The 23,078-nt window shown below is 43.0% G+C and overlaps 1 protein-coding gene across 1 annotated transcript in view; it reads left to right on the forward strand.

Moving 5' to 3' along the window:
* Positions 1-23,078, forward strand: part of LOC137346445 (nuclear pore membrane glycoprotein 210-like) — a 163,191-nt gene that overhangs the window by 16,476 nt on the left and 123,637 nt on the right. Inside the window, exons 7-10 of the mRNA XM_068009894.1 lie at positions 11,319-11,474; positions 13,880-13,948; positions 15,300-15,406; positions 20,918-21,058. Coding sequence (XP_067865995.1) covers positions 11,319-11,474; positions 13,880-13,948; positions 15,300-15,406; positions 20,918-21,058 — 473 coding nt within the window. The remainder of the gene's footprint in view (positions 1-11,318; positions 11,475-13,879; positions 13,949-15,299; positions 15,407-20,917; positions 21,059-23,078) is intronic.

Below are 23,078 nucleotides of genomic sequence, written 5' to 3' on the forward strand. Positions count from 1 at the left end.
TCAAATTTACTGCTCTGACAACGTCGTTTCACTAGACAGTGAATATGATATATCGTGGTGTCAATAAAGAGCAGAAAATGGCAATGAAAGAGATGTCACCCGGCAGACCAGATTTTAGTGATGCTGAAGTCTTTGTGGTAACAAAACTAGGAGCATGTAAAACATCCAGAAAAGACAATCGAAAGGTCTGGGCCATTCATGTAGTTTTCAATGTGCAAGATATGCAGAGGACTGCAGAAAACATATTTAAAATAGCATACAATGAAAATAAATTCCCGAGAACCAAAAAATGTGCAAAGAGAATTCTCAGTTGTCCAGTGAAAATAGTAGTGAAACAATTTAGTCTTCGGAACAAGACAGACAGCACATCTCTAGAGTCTACTAATTCTGGACCACTCTGAGCTCTCAAGTCTTCTGAAATCCACTATGTGAGGTTACAGGGCCTGCATCCAGATCTTCTGTGGCTAGTGTGCCGCCAAAGCCAGAATATGAGCCTGTGGCAGTTTCTTTCATGCCAAAGCATATATTTTGCATTATAAGATGTTTAGTTATCACTCCTTTTCCGGCAATAGTCTTATCAGCAAGTATCATTTTGACTTGGAGCAAGCAAAGTTCTTGAGATGAAAATATTTGAAAATCATGTCCTTTGTTGCTGTGAATGTTTTTTATATTTTAGTTGTATTATTAACTGGGAAATATGCCAAGGACATTGTTTTGGAAAGTGTTTTTTTTGTTTATGCTTTAGGACTTCCTGTCATTTTCTGCATTGACTTCTTGCTAACCCCTCCAGATATTGACACTCGCAGGGGTCCTATATTCCGAAAGACAGCATCAGAAACCTAAAGGAAAACAATGCCATCATTGCAGAGAAAGTGTTCTTAAGTATGAAGCTCCATAAATAAATATAATAGTAAGTCACCAAATAGAGAATGAGGCATAAATCTGATGGTGGAGACATCTCGGCGATTCCTTAACTAGAGGAACCCAGTTTGCAAACCTAAGTTGGAATACTGGAAAAATAATTAGCTTTGTTTCAGGATGTCTCCTATATCATAGAAGGTTTTCAGCACAGAAAGAGGCCACTTGGCCCATCGTGTCTGTGCCAGCCAGAAAACGATCCACCCATTCTAATCCCCCTTCCAGCATTTTGTCTGTAGTCCTGCAGATTACGGCACTTCAGGTGCATATGCTGACTTCTTTTGAATGAGTTGAGGATTTCTGCCTCAACTACCCTTTCAAGCAGTGAGTTCTAGACCCCCACCACCCATCTGGGTGAAAAAAATCTTCCCTCCTCTCCCCACCAATCATTTTAAATCTATGCTCCCTAGTCACTGACCTCTGCTAAGATAAATAGGCCCTTCACCTCCTCTCTATCCAGGCCCCTCAAAATTTTGTACATTTCAGAACTCCCCTCAGCCTTCTCTGTTCCGAGGAGAACAACACCAGCCGATCCAATCTTGCCTCACAGCTGCATTTTGTTCAGTCCCAGCACTGTCCTCGTAAATCTCCTCTGTACCCTCTCTAGTACAATTACATCCTTTCTGTAATGAGGTGACCAGAACTGCACACAGTACAATGCCTAACCAGTAATTTATACCGTTCCAGCATAATCTCACTGGTCTTTATATTCTATACCTCGGCTAATAAAGGAAAGGATTCCATATGCCTTCTTAACCACCTTATTGACCTGTCCTGCTACCTTCAGAGATCTGTGGACATTCACTCCAAAGTCCCTCACTTCCTCTGCACTTCTCAGTATTTTCCCATTAATTGTGTATTCCTGTACCTTATTTGACCTCCCCAAATGCAACAGTCAGGGTTAACACTTATTTTGTATTTTAAATTCTGTCAATTATTAAGAGCCTGTAGTAGCAAATACTAATGCCTCATACGGACCTGTTTTTTGGATGCACTGTCACTGGGGAGTCTATCCCCAGAAACCACACACATTGAAATTGTGGGTTAGTGCACATTCAAAATATTTACCCATTTGTGCTGGAATGGATGCATGTTTTTAGAGAAAAAACCGAAGGTGCAGTGTTAGTTAAAGGAGAAAGAAAGTCTAGGAAAAGTACTTTTTTGTTCAAAGTATATTCATTCTATATCAAAGTCTAGCCATCATTTTATTTCTCATTTTTGTAGAGATGTTAATTATAATGCTAGCATGGAGACCCCTGAGTGGAGTTTACTTAGTTGCTCACTAGCCCTTCCAGTGATGTGACTGACAGGGAGCCTGTTGGAAACTACAGGAAGCAAGGAAATTATGCTACAATTTGAAGAAGATATTTCCACTTAGTCTGTTTGAAATTTGCTATGGAATTGCTCTGGGATGCAACTAAAGCAGCCTAGCGACAAAGAAAACCTGACTTAGAGTCATAGAGTTATACTGAATTGGGAATCTACATCGGCAATACGATTGATTATTTTTGCAAAAAAGTAAATAATGTGATGGTAAATCTTCTGTAGAATGTGGGACTAATTTGAACAGTAAGTGGCAGCCTAACTTTCCTTCCACTTTAAGTTAATTGACTAAAGTGTCAGAAGTGTCCTCTGTGGAGTGGACTGAAAGTGTACTGCCAGCATGAAGGATGTTGGGAGTGGAGAACAAACTGTATAAGGCTTATTACAGCCATGGAAGTATTTAAATTAAGTATCTGCCCTATAATGGATTGGGCCATTCATCACACTTCCCTACTGGAATTGCTACTGAAAGGGAGGCTGTAATCAAATATTAAACATCTCGCCTCGCTGGCCTTCTGCCTTTTCACTCTCCCCCCCCCCCCGCCCCCCACCACCACCACACTTAATCCACATTTCTTTCTCCTCAGTGCCTCTCTCTATCCTCTGCATCTCCCCCTCTTGATAAAATAACAGCGATCTACAGGCAGTCATTATCTATCACTGTTTGCTGGCACCCCACATTCTAATTGCTCCCACTCACTTCATTTATAAGAGCAGCATAGGCCGTGCACTAGGCACATCAGAAAAATATTGAATCATGTTGTCAACTGCTATATAAATGTGTGTTAAATGTCAAAAAAGGACATTTGAGACTGACCCACATAAGTTAAATATTTTGTTCCTTTTTCCCTCTCAATTTCTTTTTTATCATTTAATAGTGAGTTAGTGGAGGGGTGTGGTAAACTGTACTGCAGTAATATCAAATGGCTAAAAGCCAAACAGTAGTAATGTTACTTGTGCATTAGATGTCTGGTTGACTTATCATTTATTGTCCTGCAGGGAGGTTGAGACCATTCGTCAGGCATATGCCAGTGGTTTATAATGGACAAGCAAATGTTCTTGTAGGAGGGCAAGGTGCACCAGCAGTTTTTCCTTGGCCTTGCTGATTTCTGGCATATAGTAGAAAAATGTCTCATAGACTTCAGATAGTCTTGTCAGGGGAGGGATGGACTTAAAACATAAAGCCTCAGAATAAAAAAAATTACGCATGTGGCCAGACTAGATAGGAGTTGTAAACCTCTGCTACTCTCATCTGTTGTCTGTTTTCTCCAGTTCTTATTGTTACAACCAAGACGGGAAAAATGCACTGTCAATTCAGTCCCACTACTCCACAGGTCACAGCATACCAATAAATTTTCCCACCTACCGAAGAATAGCGAAGAAGGGCGGCGCAGTGGTTAGCACTGCAGCCTCACAGCTCCAAGGACCCGGTACTGGGTACTGCCTGTGAGGAGTTTGCAAGTTCTCCCTGTGACCGCGTGGGTTTTCGCCGGGTGCTCCGGTTTCCTCCCACAGCCAAAGACTTGCAGGTTGATAGGTAAGTTGGCCATTGTAAATTGCCCCTAGTGTAGGTAGGTGGTAGGGAATATGGGATTACTGTAGGATTAGTATAAATGGGTGGTTGTTGGTCGGCACAGCCACAGTGGGCCGAAGGGCCTGTTTCAGTGCTGTATCTCTAAATAAATAAATAAAATAGCCAAATTAGGCACACTATTCGTCTCCCAGAATAAAGCACACCAAACCAGCTTTCTTTAAACAACGACATTAACTATTTATTGGAAAATAAATAATAAGTCTTAACTATTAATGGGATAAATCTATATATATGAAAAGCTCGTTAGTTCCTTAGCCCTCATGCATGCACACATACATTCAAAAAAAAAATGATTAACTGGGTGTCATGGAAGTTTTCCCCCCCTGTTTAAAAACAGTGTGCCTTTAAGACTGAGAGTTGCTCTTCCTTTGAAAACAGGGTGCCAGCAGCAAGACCATTTCTTAGGCAACAGCAGGAGAGAGAAGCCACGTGCTGTACTGTATCAATTTGACTGTAAAGACTGGCTAGAACTAGTTTGATCTGGAGATCAGCAAAGCGTGCTGTCTCTGAAAGGAAGGATCCCACTCTCTCTTAGCAGAAAAACTACATTGAACTACAGGCTGTGTATTGCCTAAGGAAAGAAAAAACCCTGGAAAAGAACATTTGCATTGTTGGAGGTAGTAAATTCCTTTTTACTTCCAAACTCTTGAGAATTCTGTCAGGAGTAACTCTCTGTTGTCTTTTTGTGTTTGCTGGAATTCTCAGTAAACTTTCTACTGAAAGACTGCCAATTTTAAAGTCCAAGTAGACCTGTTGCTATACTCCTTGTTGAAAGAACTGTGCGATGCATGCTGCAACCGAAGTGCTTTGAACGCCTATCCCATAAAGGCTGTTGGTCGAATTCGCCCGGAGACATCGAGTGGCAACTGACTATTCTACTTTGGGACACCTCACCAACTGGGAACGTATATCACCAGGACTTACAATACAGCTGCTTACTTATTCCTAAGAAATATTGTTTTAAAACCAGTTAACCATTGGTTTTTGAATGTATGTGTGTGCATGAAGGTTAGGATAAATAAGAAGTTGTAAGGTCTTTAGACATAAATTTATCTCAATAGTGTTCAAGATTTAGTTTATTAATAAATAGTTAATTTGTTGTTTAAAGATACCTGGTTTGGTCTGCTTTATTCTGGGGGTTAATAAAGTGTTTAATTGGGCTAATATCTGGTAGGTGGGAAAACTTTAATAATATGCTTTGACCTGTGGAGTAATGGGACTGAATTGACAGTGCATTACTCCTGCCTCGGTCGTAACACTGGGGAAAAAAGGAGTTTGGTTTACAGCTGTTTCTTAGGTATAAAAGGAATGTTAAAAATACATCAGTCCATGTTCTGGTAGGAAATCTTTGGTTGGTTGAGGTGTCCCAGATTTGAATAGTCGGATGCCACTTGAAATCTCTGCAGGCGAGGTTGATGAACAGTCTTTGATGGGTAGGTGTTCAAGGCAATTCGACTACAGCAGGCGTCACATAAGTCTTTCAGCAGGGCGTAGCAAAAGGTCTGCTCAGAACTCACAGCAGTAGAAGCTTTGTTCAGGTTCCAGGATTTCCCAACACAGGAGGATACGGGAACCACACTGGATGCAGGAAATCTTCAGCGACAGGAGGCAATAGGAATTTGCCACCTTTCAAATGCCGGAGTTCTTTTCAAGAGATGCAAGTCTCCTTTACAGAGAGAGGTCTTTTTCCCTAGTCTCCAAGCAGGTCAGGTCTAAGTTTCAAATGCCTGCTCTTTGTCCCACTCACTTTTTTTTTGTAAAAGTTCAAAGTGAAAGCAAAAAGCCTTGCTGAACCAATCACATGACCAGACAGAGTCTTGCCTGTCATTCAGTGTTGCTCTTAGGAGGTCAGAACCCCTTGCCTGTTTCCTTGAAACTGCTTGCTTTTTCTCATTCTTGTATACAAAGTCAACATACAAATATTTCAGTATTTGCAGGTCAAAGGGCACTGAGCAAAATACTTTTCACAGTTTTTAAAACACACAGAATTCTAGGATTTTAGTACAAAAATCTTCTTTGGCCTCCTTATCTCGAGAGACAATGGGTAAGCGCCTGGAGGTGGTCAGTGGTGTGTGGAGCAGCGCCTGGAGTGGCTATAAAGGCCAATTCTGGAGTGACGGGCTCTTCCACAGGTGCTGCAGAAAAATTTGTTTGTCGGGGCTGTTACACAGTTGGCTCTTCCCTTGCGCTTCTGTCTTTTTTCCTGCCAACTGCTAAGTCTCTTCGACTCGCCACACTTTAGCCCCGCCTTTATGGCTGCCCGCCAGCTCTGGCGAATGCTGGCAACTGACTCCCACGACTTGTGATCAATGTCACAGGACTTCATGTCGCGTTTGCAGACGTCTTTAAAGTGGAGACATGGACAGCCGGTGGGTCTGGTACCAGTGGCGAGCTCGCTGTACAATGTGTCTTTGGGGATCCTGCCATCTTCCATGCGGCTCACATGGCCAAGCCATCTCAAGCGCCGCTGACCCAGTAGTGTGTATAAGCTGGGGATGTTGGCCGCCTCGAGGACTTCTGTGTTGGAGATACGGTCCTGCCACCTGATGCCAAGTATTCTCCGGAGGCAGCGAAGATGGAATGAATTGAGACGTCGCTCTTGGCTGACGTACGTTGTCCAGGCCTCGCTGCCATAGAGCAGGGTACTGAGGACACAGGTTTGATACACTCGGACCTTTGTGTTCTGTGTCAGTGCGCCATTTTCCCACACTCTCTTGGCCAGTCTGGACATAGCAGTGGAAGCCTTTCCCATGCGCTTGTTGATTTCTACATCTAGAGACAGGTTACTGGTGATAGTTGAGCCTAGGTAGGTGAACTCTTGAACCACTTCCAGAGCGTGGTCGCCAATATTGATAGATGGAGCATTTCTGACGTCCTGTCCCATGATGTTCGTTTTCTTGAGGCTGATGGTTAGGCCAAATTCGTTGCAGGCAGCCACAAACCTGTCGATGAGACTCTGCAGACACTCTTCAGTGTGAGATGTTAAAGCAGCATCGTCAGCAAAGAGGAGTTCTCTGATGAGGACTTTCCATACTTTGGACTACGCTCTTAGACGGGCAAGGTTGAACAACCTGCCACCTGATCTTGTGTGGAGGAAAATTCCTTCTTCTGAAGACTTGAAGACTTACAAAAATAAAACCTGTTATAACATTATATATAGTCCCATCCTCAGCAATGGTCTCTTACACAGTAGGTAGAATTTTAATATTTTGTCCTGCTAGGAGTGGGGGATGCCCAGTAGCACATAGGAACCCAGATGTATCTACAGCATGTTTGTTTGTGTCTTTTTAACCCAGCCACTGCTTTTGTATCTAACTTCTGGGTATCCTAACCGATTAGTGTATGCAGGTGTGATGATGGTCTATTTCATCTGAACTATTTGAAGGGAAACTACAAAGGTGACAGTTGAAGGATTGAAGGTGGGGAACAGAGGAAGTAACTGCACTAATATTTTGCCCAAGTGGCAAGGACACACCTTGGTTCACAGATACCTCCCTAAACCTGGTGTTGCAGTGTGTTAAGGTCAGTAGGCAGATACCTTTCCTGCCAACTGGAGGAAAATGTCTGCCTCAAGAATGCAAGAAACCATGGCTGGAGATCGCAATTGTGGTGCCATGCTCCTGGATACAGTGCCAGAACTGTTTAATGGCTTAATCAGGGCATGAGAGGTGAGTACGATGGTGCATAAAACGACATCCCAATGTGTACATCACTCCTCGCACCAACTTAACCTGCAGGTGCACCCCTCTCTATGTATGCACATTCTCACATCCACATCCGATCATTCATCACTTGCACTCAGCCTCATCTTAATGTGATTTCATGCCTATTTTTCACAGTAACCCTTAACAAATATTGACCATCCATCCATTTGCCACATTCCATTAGTCCTCTTTCTTTATTTGCAGGAGAAGAGAGAACAGTAGGAAGAGGCAGACAATTGGAGGTGGCCCTCCAATCATCTCAATACTTATCTTTAAAGGAGCTTGCACTGAAGAGGAGCCAAGTCTCGACGTGTCTGACCATCAGAGATGCAGAGTTGGGGAGCCTCCTCCTATAACTCGCCTTCTATATCATACAGCCACATGGCATATAACATCACTCATGTTGACATGATGTCATCAGCCAGTGAAATATAATCATGTGCACAATGTTCACTTAATACCTTCTAACCATGACAGCTCTAATTCATGTCTTTAATCTGCCACAGAACCAGCAAGCCTCCCACAGGAGGAGGATGAAAATTTCTCCCAGGATATCACTCAAAATGAGGATGAAGTATCGCAAGATTCTTGCAAGCCATAAACCAACTCAGATGCATACATCTTGATGGGATCAGTAAGACAGGTAGTTGGGATTTTACCTGGTGTATCGCACATCGCAAGTGAGCAAGCACAGATGGTGGGGCAGGGACAGCAGTGAAGAGTCCCCATTAGGGCACGCAGGATGCTTCAAGCTCTGCTTAGCTAGATGCTGATCCTCAAGGCCATCAATGAAGAGATTAATTCAGGAGCAGCAGCAAAAAAATGAAGTACTGGCAGACTTTCTACTGCCACTGTGCGCATTTGGGAAGAGATCAGATGAGCCTCAGGCATGAGTGCCAGGATGTTGCAGGCCTTTGTGATGCTGTCTTTGTCCATGGAAAGAGTGGCCACCTGCATGGAGCATCAAACATGGTACTCCAACAATTGTATGCTGGTCTTCACCAATGGCTTTCACACTTTCAATGCAAACTTATAGGATTGATTAAAATGTCGCCATTGCCCTTCAGCACCCAACTGCTGTGTAGGAAGGTGCTCTCCAGGAGATTGTTAGAAGGGAAATGTGGGTGGATCAGGAGAGGGAAAATGGAGAAAGAGAAAGTGGAAGTAGGGATTCTGTTCAAAGTGTTTCCACATTTCATCTGTTGCGCTGCACCCCACCCCCACCTTCAGTCAGAGTCTCGTGCTGCGTCATGTCCCAATGTTCGAGTCTGCTCATGCACAGGTCTTTGTCGTTCCCCATGGGCTGCAAAACCCAAAGGATGTCAGCCAAGAGCATCTCAGCACAGAGCAGGTATCTAAGCAGCCCCTACCTCAGCTGAAGGCACGGGTTGCACCATGTAGGAGTGCAGAAAATGGAGGCAGCAGGACGTCATCCAGCAGGCATTAAATGTCTCTGACCTGACAGAATATCCTGAGCCTCCTGAGGAGCTGCGATATTCAGACATATCGAGGAAGCTGATCCTCTGCCTATACACCCTATGTTGCAGATATTGTTCCTGTGAGCTGCACTGCATGCTCATCCACTCCTGTGGAACAGCAGGTCTGTGAAGAGGATGGTCCTGCTGGTTCCCTCTACTGCTGGTGCTGTTGCTGCTCACCTGGGATGAAGGTAAAGCAGCATAAGCAACACCCAAGCTGACCTGATGTATAACAACTGAAAAGCGATTAGATGCACAAACCTCCAAAGTAGTGGAAGAGACCTCCAGTGTAGTGCAAGTCACCTCTAAAGTCGTCCCAATGACATCCAAAGTATTGGAAATTGCTTTCAAAGTAGTGAGAACACACTTTCAGCACAAATAGTATAAGCAAAAGTCTTTTATTTAGGGCAGGAATGAGGTGTGAGGTCTCAGTATTTTTTTGCCTGTCATTTCTTCAACTCTCAGTTGACTCTGCTCTCGCTGTGCTTTCACTGGCCAGTTCCAGAAAGCACGGGAAACCTGGGCCTGAATGCTACACCCTGCATAGGAGCAGGCTGGAGATGAGGTCGGAGATGGTGGTGGGAAACGACGTAACATTGAGTGGGAGGCGTGGGATGCGCCATTCCCGTCACCACCTTGCTTCCGCTGTCATTTGATGAGTGGTGGGGAAGGTGACAAACTGCTTGCCCATCCAGGCCAATTAAGGCAGTTACGTGGCCAATTAATTGCTACTTAAGGGTCTCCTCCTGCCGCTGTTGGTATAGTACCAGCGGCCGATAGTCGGCTCAGCACCTCAGGAGTCTGGCCAGTAAAATCTGCCGGCCTCCTTCTGAATGGGGCCCTCCTGATTGGGCAACCTGTGCCCATGTAGAGACCGCCCATGGCACAAGCCACCACCACTGGAGCACATTCCTCTCTCTTCCCCATCCCCCACCCCCCAATCAAACATATTAAAATTGGCAACCTGCCTCTCCCGAGGGGTTTCACGAACAAAGCTGAAAGACCTGTAGTTAAATGTGGAAGTCGGCGTGTTGAAGCTGTTAGCGTTTTTAACCACCACCTGCTCCCAAACGCACTCGCTCTTTGAAGTTAAAATTTCCCCTAGTCTTTTCCCAACTGGGATCCATTCTATCACCCACTGAAGATACTAACCTTCAGTCATGCCCTACCTATCACAATCTTCTTGCCATAACACACCATAACTATAAACAGATTGCCTGTCATTACTTCCATGTTGCTCACTCTGTTCTCCCAGTTGATAACCAGCATCCTTTTAAAACAGAATGTTCCAGAAGCATCCACTCTCTGCTTCTATGCCTTTTCAAGGTAGTTGATACTTCCTATCATATCAAATGTTAATTGAATTACTATTCTTGAACTGTGCAGCCACGTTTAGCACAAAGATTAGAAATGATGTAATACACAAAGGATACATGGTGAGCAGCTGTGGAATGCAGAAAGTCTATCTAATGATGGCCTGGCAAGCCTAGTCTCGCCCATGAATGACACAGTATTCTGTTTACATCCTTTGATAGTGTTGTGAACAAGTAAATTTCGTTGTGGGTTGAATGAAGTTTATTGAACAGAAACATCTGAGAAGGCAGAGTAATACCCAAGTAATACACCTATGTGTATTCCCCTAATGATTCGCAATCGGACAGGTACCTTTTACTGTTGCTATGTTGCCTTGTGAACCAGCAGGCATTCATGAAATTTATTATTTTGGGTATGGTAGTGTCGGTATGGTATTGCACTAACAACCCAAAGGTTATGAGTTCAACTCCCATCATACAAGCTATGAAATGAAATCAATAAATGGTAATTTGTGTACTGGCACCAGAAAATGATTGTGGAAGCTGCTAGATTGTCATTAAAAACCCAACAGGTTCATGAATCACTATTGGGGAAGGGAACCTATCTGGTAGGCCATGATTCCAAACTACACGCTTGACTCTAAATGCTTCTTTAAGTGGCTTCTGTTGTACAAACAATTGCTATATCAAGAAGACAGCCCATCACTATTTTTTCTAACTAGGTTTAGGTAATAGATGCAGACTTGTCAGTATCACCCATATCCTGAAAATAAATGATAGAAAAAGTTATTGGAATTTTAAAATAATTTGGTGGAAATAGCTCAATGGACATTCAGTGCAGCTGGAATTGTTAATGAAATCACTACAATGATGCATTCCTTATACAGCTTCCAGGTGTTATTAAAACAGTACTTATCCACTCATTTCAACTAGTTTTCATTAGGAACATTTGAAATGTTCCATATGCTTTCTTATTACTCTCTTGCAGAAGTTGAGATGCCATCAGAACAGTACCGATTGGAATTACAAGGTCAAGTGAGCTCCGATGAAGAAGAGGACGTAACAGTTGCACAGTTGGATCCTGACTCCTGCATTGTTACAGCACTGCAGACGGGGCAGACTAGCTTAGTTCTTATGTATAAGAGTATCCTTTTTCCATAAACTTCCTTTCCATCGTAGTATTGTCGAGGCCAACTTATTTCCAATTATGAAGTGAACATACTGCACTTTTTAGATAAACACTACAATGCAAAAGAATCCATTTACTTGTAAAATGTCACTTTCAGCTTATCAAAAGGCTTTGGTGCAATAGTACAAATTGTATGTTGTTGATGTGGCTTTTGTTGAGTGGTTGTTTCTTTTATATTACAAGTTGTGAGAGCGAAAAGTGCTATTTTATGTAAAGTATGTAATTGAATCAATAGCAATTTTAAGGACTCTGCTAAAATGATGCCTGAGAAATAAGCTACTGCATGGTTGTCAAAACTTGACCAAGCTGGACATAATCTATCCATAGGGTTTTCTAATGAAATATTTAAGTCTTAGAAGAAAACAATCTATTTTCCACAAATATTATTGATTTGACAAGCTAACAAAAAGCCCTATTCCATGACTTATTTGGTGATTGTAGTGAAAACATAACATTTTAATAACTAATTTCAAATAAAAAGTATCTGTGAGCACACAAAGGAAAAACAATCATTTTGAAAACATTGCTGTAATTTTGGGGTCAAAAGTTATTTTCTGGGTTATGAGTCCAGAATCCATATGCGTAGAGAATTAGTAGCTACTAGTAGCGGCACAGTGGCGCAGTGGTTAGCACCGCAGCCTCACAGCTCCAGCGACCCAGGTTCAATTCTGGGTACTGCCTGTGTGGAGTTTGCAAGTTCTCCCTGTGTCTGCGTGGGTTTCCTCCGGGTGCTCCGGTTTCCTCCCACATGCCAAAGACTTGCTGGTTGATAGGTTAATTGGCCATTATAAATTGCCCCTCGTATCAGTAGGTGATAGGGAAATATAGGGACAGGTGGGGATGTGGTAGGAATATGAAATTAGTGTAGGATTAGTATAGGTGGGTGGTTGATGGTCGGCACGGACTCGGTGGGCCGAAGGGCCTGTTTCAGTGCTGTATCTCTAAAAAAAAAAAAGTACTTTCATAAACACTTATGCAGGTACAGTAATCAAAAAAAATGTTGACTTGGGATACCTTTAAAAAAAAAATTATCTCTTCTATTGTCTTGTTTTAATTTTGTTTCTTTCATACAGTAGCTTGACAATATGAGTAAAAGAGAAAAAATACTTGTATAGTGCCTCAACGTGTCTCTCTCAGACATGTTCCAAGGCACTTCAGACAAATTGCTCTTGGAGTAATAGTCACAGTTGCTATGTAGGCAAATTTGGCAGCTAATTTGAACACCCCAATATCCCACACAAAAAAAAAAATATATAACCAGTTATTCTGTTTTTGGTTGTGTTGATTGATGAATGAATGTTGGCCAGAAAAAAGTGGGAGCTTCTAGCTCCTCCTCAAAGAATGTCCATCTTTAATGCCCATCTGAACAAGCAGTCTCACCCAATGGCAGCCGACGATACAGAATTCCTCTAGCGCTGCACGAATGTGTGGACGACCTCGAGTAGAATTTGAACTTAAATCAGAAATAAATACTAAGGAGTGTGTAGATAGCAAATAATAGAAAAGCTAGTAATTAAAAGGTAATTGATTATTGAAATTCTAACAAGGTTACAAACAGTTTGAACTTCAATCTTCCAGTTAAGGCAATATCAAGCACCCCTATTGAATTGCTGCCTCAAATTTCACTGGCAGCCATCTATTTTATCTATATATAATAATTCCAGAAAAAAGTATGCAGTGGTGGTGTGGGTTGAGAATAAGAAAGCACAATAGGGCCCCAGTACCAGTATTACCAGTAATGTATCCTTAAGTGCCGCAATATGATTAAGATTCTGAAAATGTCCCAAAGTGACTGCCCAGCACCAAGGACACTCGGAGCCTGTGCATACAATGTTGAAACAAAATTGAAATTAAGTGGCCTCTCCACAGGGTGTTTGGAATGCCTGCGTAGTACTTTAGCCACATAAACATCTATTTGGAATGGGGCCTTGGGGGAAGGCAGTCCCCTGTTTGGTGCCTAACCTGACCCTATCCCACCACTTGACTGGCTGCAGGCACCAAAAATTCTGCTTCCTGATCCTCCTAGCAGTGAGCCAGTTGAGATTATGTCAATGAGCTGACCTCTGTCAGAGGATAAATTCTGCTTTGGGAGCAAGCACAGCTCTTGCTGCACAGGTAATGTATCTGGCATTGCATAGTTGGGATTGTATAATTAGTCCATAATGTTAGGTATTAGATTATTGGTTGGCAGGTTATTAACAAAATTTCCATTACTGTAATTCCATCATGTGTTGCGTAACGTAAAACTTATGCAGCCTATGGTAGTTTCCTAAGAAACTACCGTAGTTACCAATTATTTATATATTTGCATTCAGTAGTCAGTATTGAAAGAAGTTATGGTCTCTTTAACTAAATTATAGACATTCACATGCAAGCACTTTCTCATCTGCCCAACTGTACAATATATGTTGTAGAGGCTGCTTTTCTAGGTCAGTATTGAAACATAGAAACATGGAAAATAGGAGCAGGAGTAGGCCATTCTTCCCTTAGAGTCTGCTCCACCATTCATTATGATCATGGCTGATCATCCAACTCAGTCGCCTGTTCCTGCTTTCGCCCCATACCCTTTGATCCCTTTAGGCCTAAGAGCTATATCTAACTCCTTCTTGAAAATGTCCAGTACTTCTTAACACCACAGTAAAATTTACATCATTAAATGAAATGATTTTTGCAATATTAGCACACAAACAATTGTTTTTTATTTATTTGCTATTTTAACAGAGGCATTAATAGATGATAAACCTTAAATGGATTAAAATCATGGGTAAAATGGATTTAATATGCAAATATTTGAAGTTTCAGACAGTGCAATTTCATGGGCTTAGTCTGCCTGTAGACCCTGATTATTGACATTTAATGAGCTGTGAAAATGTAACAATATGTACAAGCTTTTTTAAAAAAAAACATTGGCTGGAATTTTACTGCCCCACCCCCAACCTTGGGAGCGGACTGGAGCTGAGGGTTGGTCAGGGGCACCATGCCCGTTGCCTACCTCCCCTCGATGCTACCTTGTCAGTGATGGAGGAGGTGGCAGGTGGCCTGCCTGTCCTTAGGTCAATTGAGGTCTTTAAATGCCGATGAATGGTCATTTAAGGGCCTCTTGCCACCACTGCTAGTGTTTTACCAGTGCCAGGTAGGGCCCCTCCTGATGGGGCCCCTCTGTGGAGCTCAGTGGTGCCCCCCAATAGCACAGACACTAACTCTTTCTTCCCCCCCACCCCACCGGCTGAAATATCTCAGATCCCATCCCCTCTCCCTACCCCCCGCCCCCCCAATTTTCACATCCCCATCTGCCCCCTCCCCCACCCAATCTTGCCTTGCTCAGATCTGGCTGATTGACCCCCATTGAGGCTCGACTCCATTTTCCTATTCTGAGACCAGCCCCTGGCCAGCAGTTCTTGAAGGCAGGGCATCTTGCCTCAGAGGAGCAGAAGTCATGGCTGCAGGCATTTAAGTGCCTGAGCTACACCAAATAGCAGTGTGGCCTCCAGGGCCAGTGGAGACAGGCACGCTCTGGCTTTCTAGCCAATGGGCAGGGCCAAATCCACCTCATAAGATTCTGCCATTAATTTAGTTGATTGATTCATATAAAGGGCACATAAAAACAGGTAATGAGATCTTTTGAGTTTTCAAGTATTGCTCTCGTGTAGGACAAAGAATATCCCATTGGTGTATTCTTACACACTCTGAAAATTTGATATTTGGAGGTTCATCTGTTCTGAAGGTTTTTTTTATAAATTGTGAAGATTGTTCTAAAATTTGCCCTGCTGATTTATCTAGGTTTTTCTGTCTTTCCCGGAGACAGATGGGTATTGGAAGTAGGAAGAAAGTATGAATTTACAGTGGAAGTTTATGACAAAAACAGCAATAAAGTTTATTCATCTGATGTAAGTTGTTAGGTCAACCAATTGTGTCTCTTTGGGCTTGTTTCTGTTTTTATGCTCTTGACTAATAACCATTAATGCTACTCTATCTTTGGGTGATATTGATGCTTTTCTTGGAGCACTTATTTATTTACAGACTAATTTATGTTTGTATGTGCACAGTAGGAGATTCTACCATAAAACATTTACAACATAGAGGAGGCCATTTGGCCTGCCATGTCTTTGCAAGCTCTTTGCTAGAGCAATCCAAAACTAATCCAACTTGCATTGTCTCTCCCTATATCATCTGCAAATATTTATCCACTTTTTCTCTAGCAATGGTCTGGTGTCTGAATCCTACAGTAGCTGGCATTTACTGCCTCCCAAATCTGCAAGTAGCAAGTTTCCAAGCACAGGTAGTAATCATGCTAGGAACTCACAAAGAAACTGAAGCAAGGCAGATCTAGAAACATTTCCAAAATCACTCGGGCAGGTGGAAGTCTAACCCTGGCACAATTTCTGACTGCAATCCTTTAAGAGCTCCAGCTTCACTACATGAGCCCCTCCATTGAAAGAGTGGGCAAGCCCATGGAGAGCCATATGCAGTAGCATTCTGCATGTAGGAACTGGGCACAAATGCATGCCACACTGTGCTGCATGGACTGGTCAATGGTGGTGTTGACACAGAGATATTTGAAGTGGATGCCAGTTGCACCCTAACTGGTGCTTTGTTTCAGCCATCTGGAGCACCGACCTAGGGCTAAAACAGTTACTGAAGAGGATGAGGGTACTACCCCTCACAAAATGCCATCTTAATCATCGGCCTCCTTGGTCCCTCTGGCTGAGGGACCATCTCTGCAGCAGGGCCCAGTGACTGAGGCTACCTACGTTGATGCCAATACAGCAGCCTCTGGAGGGGCCCATTGGGCACCTCCATGACGAGGAAGACCACCACATGCGTCTTAGTTGCAAGTAGACATAAGTGAACGATTGCCTCCGCCTCATCTGAGGCCACAAGGGGAGTATCATGTAGAAATGGCCGAGCAGAGGCCACCACATCAGACCGAGCACTGAGTGGTACACTGGGGTTTTCCTCGCCTGTAAGTGTGCACTTTTTCACTTTTTGAACACATTGTAAGCATTGGCACATGACTCCAGATGTGTGAGCTTCCATTCTTTTTAATGGAAAAACTCAAAGAAGGAAAAGGTGGTGAAGGGAAGCAAAGGTCTTTGAAGGGGGACAGTGAGACCTCTGGACAGATGTGCATCATTCATTGGTGGTAAGAGTGGATCCATTCAAGGCTGCATCTTCAATGGAAGTGCTCTCACAGACAGCTCAAAGTGAGTCTAGAGCTTGTATCCCCCTGGGTTAAAAAGGCTCAGCTGAAACATGTCTGGATCTGGTAATCCCTGACAATGGTATCCTGATAAGACTCTTGAGTTCTGCGCTAGTCCCGGCCACCTCCCTCTGCAGGTGGATCTCTGTGTTCTGCATCTTCCTGCTCCTCCTCATTGTCTTCCTCTTCCTTCTCCTCCAATGAGCTGTGTTGACCTAGCACCTCACCCTCTTCAAGGTCCACTCCCCTTTGGAGGGCCATGTTATGGCGAGCGCAGCGGACCACCACAATGTGTGCGACCATTGTAGGAGTGTACTGCAGGGGACGCCTAACCAGTTCAGGCACTGGATACACATTTTCAGAAGCCCCATGGCCTGCTCAATGGCGGTCCTTGTGAGTAGGTGGTTTTAGTTATTGCTCCTTTGTGGCTCCACCTTGGGATCACATAAAGGGGTGAGTAGCTGTCTATTCAAGGGATAACCCTTGTCCCCTAGAATCTAGCCATGGTTTGGGGGATGGAATGAAGAGCTACCTCACCCTGGACTGAAGATGGCTGAAGGAGTCATGGCAGTTGCCATGAAAGCAAGCGCTTGCATGCAGGAAGCTTTTGTTGTGGTCGCAGACCAGCTGAACTTTGAGGGAGTGGATGCCCTTTCTGTGATGAATCTCATTGGCCGGTTGTTCCGCATCTTGATTGCCATGGGTGCAATCGATGATGCCCTGCATCTGGGAAAATCCAGCGATGGAGGAGAAACCCACTTTCTGCCTGCGTGGCACCATCTTTCTGAAATTGGATGTACTTTCTAGCTCTTGCAAATAGGGCATCAGTGACTTGCAAGATGCATAAATTGGAGTTTGTGAGACACCACCAAAGTACGCAGTTGATCCTTGGAAGGAGCCAGAGGTGAAGAAGTTCAAGGCCACAGTAACTTTGAGGGCTACTGGCAGAGCATGGTGAGCAGTGCTGTGAGGTTTGAGACCTTCTGCCATGAGGACACAAATCTCAATCACGATCTGCCTGGAAAGGCGCAGTCTCCCGGGGCACTGGTTCTCCGACATGTCCAGGTAGCTCCATTTTCGTCGGCAAATCCTATGCTGTGGCCCCTGTTGTCTTTCTGCCCCTCATCCCTCTCCTCTGCCCTCTTCATACCCTGGGGTCTGCCTCTGCTGCTGAGAATGTTAATCCTCATTGCCACTGGACCCAATCTCTGAAACGTGCTCCCATTACCAGCCACTGCCTTCCTTGCACTCAGCTGGACTCCAATAACGTCTGCACGCCTAACCCCCTCTTACCCTTCCGCATTGCCAGGAAAGTGACAATCCCCTGCACTGCCCAAGGGTGTGAAGACCACTCTCCCTGCAGCCTCTTCACTCCTGATGGCAACAGTGTGCCAGTTGCTGAGTTTCTCAGCCATGCTCCCATTTATGGGCCCACCTAATTTCAAGGAGCATGACTGGCTCCACACCATGTCACTGCCACCTTATACCTGGTCTGTCCCTGACCCAGTGTGCAACTCCCACCAAAATCCCAAACTACCCCTCAACAAGCTGACAGTGAGCTCGTTGACATTAATTAGCCTCATTCCTGAATCAGGTGATTTCCGGGGCCCGCCTTCCCTCATCCACAGGAAACTCACTGGCGTGCTTGTTGACGCCACTATTTTTAGCACCTGCCCATCTCCATTCTAACTCTCATCCGGATCGAAAAATCCTGCCCTTGAATGTTGATAACTGCTAAACTAGAAAATTATGATAATGCTTGCTTTATGGAAAATTTTTATCTTTTGGGATCTTGATATAAATTTAGAAAAATTGTTTTATTTTTTGTCAGTTGTGAGAGCAGCAAGTGAAGTAACACTGACAATCTAAATCCATTTCCTATCGATACAACACAGAGCTGACCATGTTCCTGTACAAATTGAGAGTCTCACTCTTGGCGCCTTGCATACAGCATGCAACATCAGAAAATTGCATGTTCATAGGCATGGGCGGCGCAGTGGTTAGCACTGCAGCCTCACAGTTCCAGGGACCCGGTACTGGGTACTGCCTGTGTGGAGTTTGCAAGTTCTCCCTGTGTCTGCGTGGGTTTCCTCCGGGTGCTCCGGTTTCCTCCCACAGCCAAAAAGACTTGCAGGTTGATAGGTAAATTGGCCATTATAAATTGCCCCTAGTATAGGTAGGTGGTAGGGGAATATAAGGGATAGGTGAGGATGTGGTAGGAATATGGGATTAGTGTAGGATTAGTATAAATGGGTGGTTAATGGTCGGCACAGACTCTGGGCCGAAGGGCCTGTTTCAGTGCTGTATCTCTAAATAAATAGCCTGCAATTTTCCATTTCTTATGGTGGAATTTTCCCAGCCCATTGGCAACAGGCTAGGATGCAGAAGGGCTGGCAGAATGGAGGGGGGAGGCGTTGGGAGGGGAGCCCAATGTTTTCCTGCTACCGTGCCATATTGCCAGTGACAGAAATGTTGGTAGGTCGGTCGGCCACCTGCTGGGTGACCAATTAAGACATTTAAGGCCCACTTCCTGCCTCTGTGGGCATTTTGACCGTGTCTGGAGGGCCCACCGCCACATGGGGAGATTGCCCAGTGAAGCCTGGCAGCCTTTCAGCGAGCTCCGGGGTGGGGGGAAGGGTGTTCTGCTTTATGGGTACTCCATGACCCATTGAGGGGCCCCCAGCGGCAATAGCTGCCCTTGCGGCAATGCACGACACGTGCTTTACAACCCCATCTCCGATCATTGGGGCCTGGCTGCCATGCCCCAGCTTCCCCAAATGACCTCAACATTCTTCAAGGGCGCCCCACCCATCTCGGCGCCCTCTCCCTGGAGTTGCAGCCTCAGCAGTGGTCACTGCTAGCAGTGGTGCTCATGATGGCCCTCTGGACAGGCAGCTCTTGTGGGGCGGGACGGGGTCACCATCCTGTTAATTGGCCACTGCTGGCAATATGCCGTCCTGTCTCCTGCCACCCGCCGAAACAGAGTCACCTCCCTTTTTCAGCCCTGGTGGTGGGACTTGTTGATAATTGGCAAAATTTAGTCCCAATTTCAACAGGTGGGAAATTGCAGACAGGACATCCATGATTTTCCAAATAGCATGCAAACCTTACTAATGCTGTGGGGTTTTTGGATAATTTCACTCAGTCTACAGATAGAAGGTGAGGAAAATGGTAATGTTGTGTTGGTGCAGTAATGGCTGTTTTCCTTTGGCTTACAGTTGAGGCATTATTTTTCTCAGAGTAAAACCCCAGCAAGGTTGATGCTATACTTCACTTGACTGTGCTTAGTGCTGCCACTGAAAGTAAGGAGTGTTGAATGTTCTGTTCTAAAGCACTGTCATTCATCAACTTAGAGGGCAAAATAAATCTGTTTTTAATAGATTGCTTTTGTGGAATAAAAGTGAAGATAATACTCTTCAGGAAGCATAGCCAGAAGATACTAAATACAAAAGACTTGGCTCATAATTGTGTTGAAGCATTCTTTGAGCAATGGAATTCTCTAACTGATCGTCACTAGGTTTAATGTGTACACACAATGTTTGATTGGAAAGCTTGTTTTTGTAAATATTTTGCCATATTTAATCAGAATTAATCATAGAACGTTTACGGCACAGAAAGAGGCCACTTGGCCCATTGTGTCTGTGTTGGCTGAAAAACGATCCACCCATCCTAATCCCACCTTCCAGCATTTGGTCCATAGCCCTGTAGATCACAACACTTGAGGTGCACATCCAGGCTCCTTTTGAATGAGTTAAGGGTTCCTGCCTCAACTACCCTTTCAGGTAATGAGGTCCAGACCCCCACCACCCTCTGGGTGAAAAGAAATTCCTCATCTCCCCTCTAAGTTAAATTAAGTAAATTGTTTGCATATCATATTAAATTATTGAATTTTCTGGAATCAAAACCATCAAGAGAGCTAGCTCAAAACTGAAACTTTAAAGTCAGTCATTGTTCAGAAATATGGGTAACTTGTGCTGTACAAAGTAATGATGCAATTTGGAGTAAATACCTGTAGCTTTAATGAATGGTATTGCTGTAGTGAAGGGCTTGGTTGCCATACTTACAATTTATTCCAATCTTAACACCAGTATTTGAAAAAGCATATTGTAGTGAGACAAAATTAATTTGTGAAAGAAAACATGCTGTTGGAAACATAGTGGAAAATAATTTCTTATGCTCAGAATCTTATTTTTTCCAGAATTTAAATATTGCCACTGCCCTTCCAGAATTGTACTTCTCAGCCCTGAGTACATCCAAGAATAGATCTTATCATTATGTCAACGTTTTATTGGATGGGCAAGTAGTAATTAAAGCTACACTATTTGGAGTAGATGGAGAGGTATGGATAAAATGTGTAATTCAACAATGTCATACACAAGATATTACAAGACACATTGCTGTTAACTGATTGAAGCAATTTATCAATGTCATCAGAAGCCAATTGTGCAATCCTTCAAATACGCTCCATCCATCCATTGTGTTTTATTCCATATAATGTATAGGTGAAGTTGTTTAAACTAGTTTTTTTGTGAGCTGTTTTTGTTAGTGGATCATGATCCACATTAATAAATGTTTCTTTCGTTGATGGGTTTCTTTCGTTGATGGGCACTGGAAACAAAATTGATGAGTCAGACTTTCCTGAAACGGGATTTTTAACTCGCCTATTTTCATGTTTATGCAGCTCCGCAACAGATTCAAAACTATTCAATTTTATTTCTCTTTCATAAATGACTGTCAGCCACAATCATTATTCTGCACATTGGAACAATCAAAAACATAAGACATTTAAAAATGTCATGTTTGCTATATTTTGGTAAAATTGTGATTTTAATGTTTGTATCTGAAAATAAAGTTCAGTTGTAGATGTTTTTGAGAATATTTGCTGTCTATTTTAGTCAGTAATTATTTTCCAGCTATTAATAGTAATTGATGAAAGCTTAGGAATAGATTGTCCACCGGAATGTTCAATCAGCAACATTATAGGGCAATGGGAAAGGAAAAATATCTTTTAAAGTGAGTCTCAGTGTTAACAGAGTACACCAAGGTTTTGTTCAACAGGAAGTGTGAAACTCGTACAAAATATTTATTTCACATCTTTTCTTATGAATGAAAAGATAAATCCTATTCTGTGTGGTATTTTTATGGAATAAAAACATTTTAAATCCCATTGGGCACCTCCAATGTACAAGTTTTGTTGACAGTCTTCAAGCTCATGGAGGTTATGAAACTATTTGAGGCACACTAAAGTTGCTGGTTACTTTGCACTTGTATTTTACATACTGTTACGACCAAGGTGGGAGGAGTGCACTATTAATTCAGTCCCACTTCTCCACGAGTCACAACATATTCTTTAAATTTTCCACTTCTTGTCAATGGAATACACTATTTTTCCCCCAGAATATAGAACACGCTAACCAGGTTTCTTTACTGAACAACAAAATAAACAGTTTATTATAAAACAAGACTTAACTAGTAATGAAGTAAAACAATAGCACTTAGATCAAATTTTAAAATATTCAACATTAAATTTTAAGATGTCCTCTTTTCTACCTTAACCAATTTGAAAGTCCCTTATTACCTTAGTCCCTTCACATTTGCACTCACACGCACACACATATATATATTTATATATATATTCCTATACATAAATCAGTCAACTGGAAAAAATAAAAAAGGATTTTTAGATCAGAGCTCTGTGACAGACAAAAACCCCCAAATAGATCACTTGCTGTTTTTTTTTTCTGAAGTAAATAACAGATGAGATATGTTGTTCCAAACTGGCATATAGTCCAACCTTCTGAGCACACAAATTTTTAGGATCTTTAGAATCTACCAGAAATTAGTTCTCTTCAGACAGCATTGAAAGTAATTTAGCAGGCCTTCTTGAAATACAGGAAATTAGACAAATTCACAGTGGACTTCACAGGATCCTTCAGAAAGTGGAAAATGAAGCTGGATTGTGGTTTTCTGTTCTTTCTTGACTTCTCCAGGCTTGTTGTACGCACTAACAACTGAACAGCTTGACAGTTTTTGCCCATCCAGATGTTCTGTGCCTGTTACTAGGCTTGGCTAATCAAAGGAGAGTTGTCAATTTTCTGCCCCTGTTGCCATGGCTTCTGCCCTAAGCCTAGCCCAAACCAGGTGACAAACAGTAACACTGTTGCCAATGCAGCCCTCACTGTCCTTGATTGAAACATTTATTTAGCTTAACTAAAAATTCCTTTTTAAAAATTGTGTTTTAACAAAACAGTCACTTTCATAACAACACACACACCTATTTTAAATATCTTTTAAGCAGTTATGTTTTGACAGATTTTGGGCACATAAGTGTTCAGGGACAACTTAATCACCTGAGGGAA

Source organism: Heterodontus francisci, chromosome 30 (assembly GCF_036365525.1).
Source record: "Heterodontus francisci isolate sHetFra1 chromosome 30, sHetFra1.hap1, whole genome shotgun sequence".
Taxonomy (NCBI): domain Eukaryota; kingdom Metazoa; phylum Chordata; class Chondrichthyes; order Heterodontiformes; family Heterodontidae; genus Heterodontus; species Heterodontus francisci.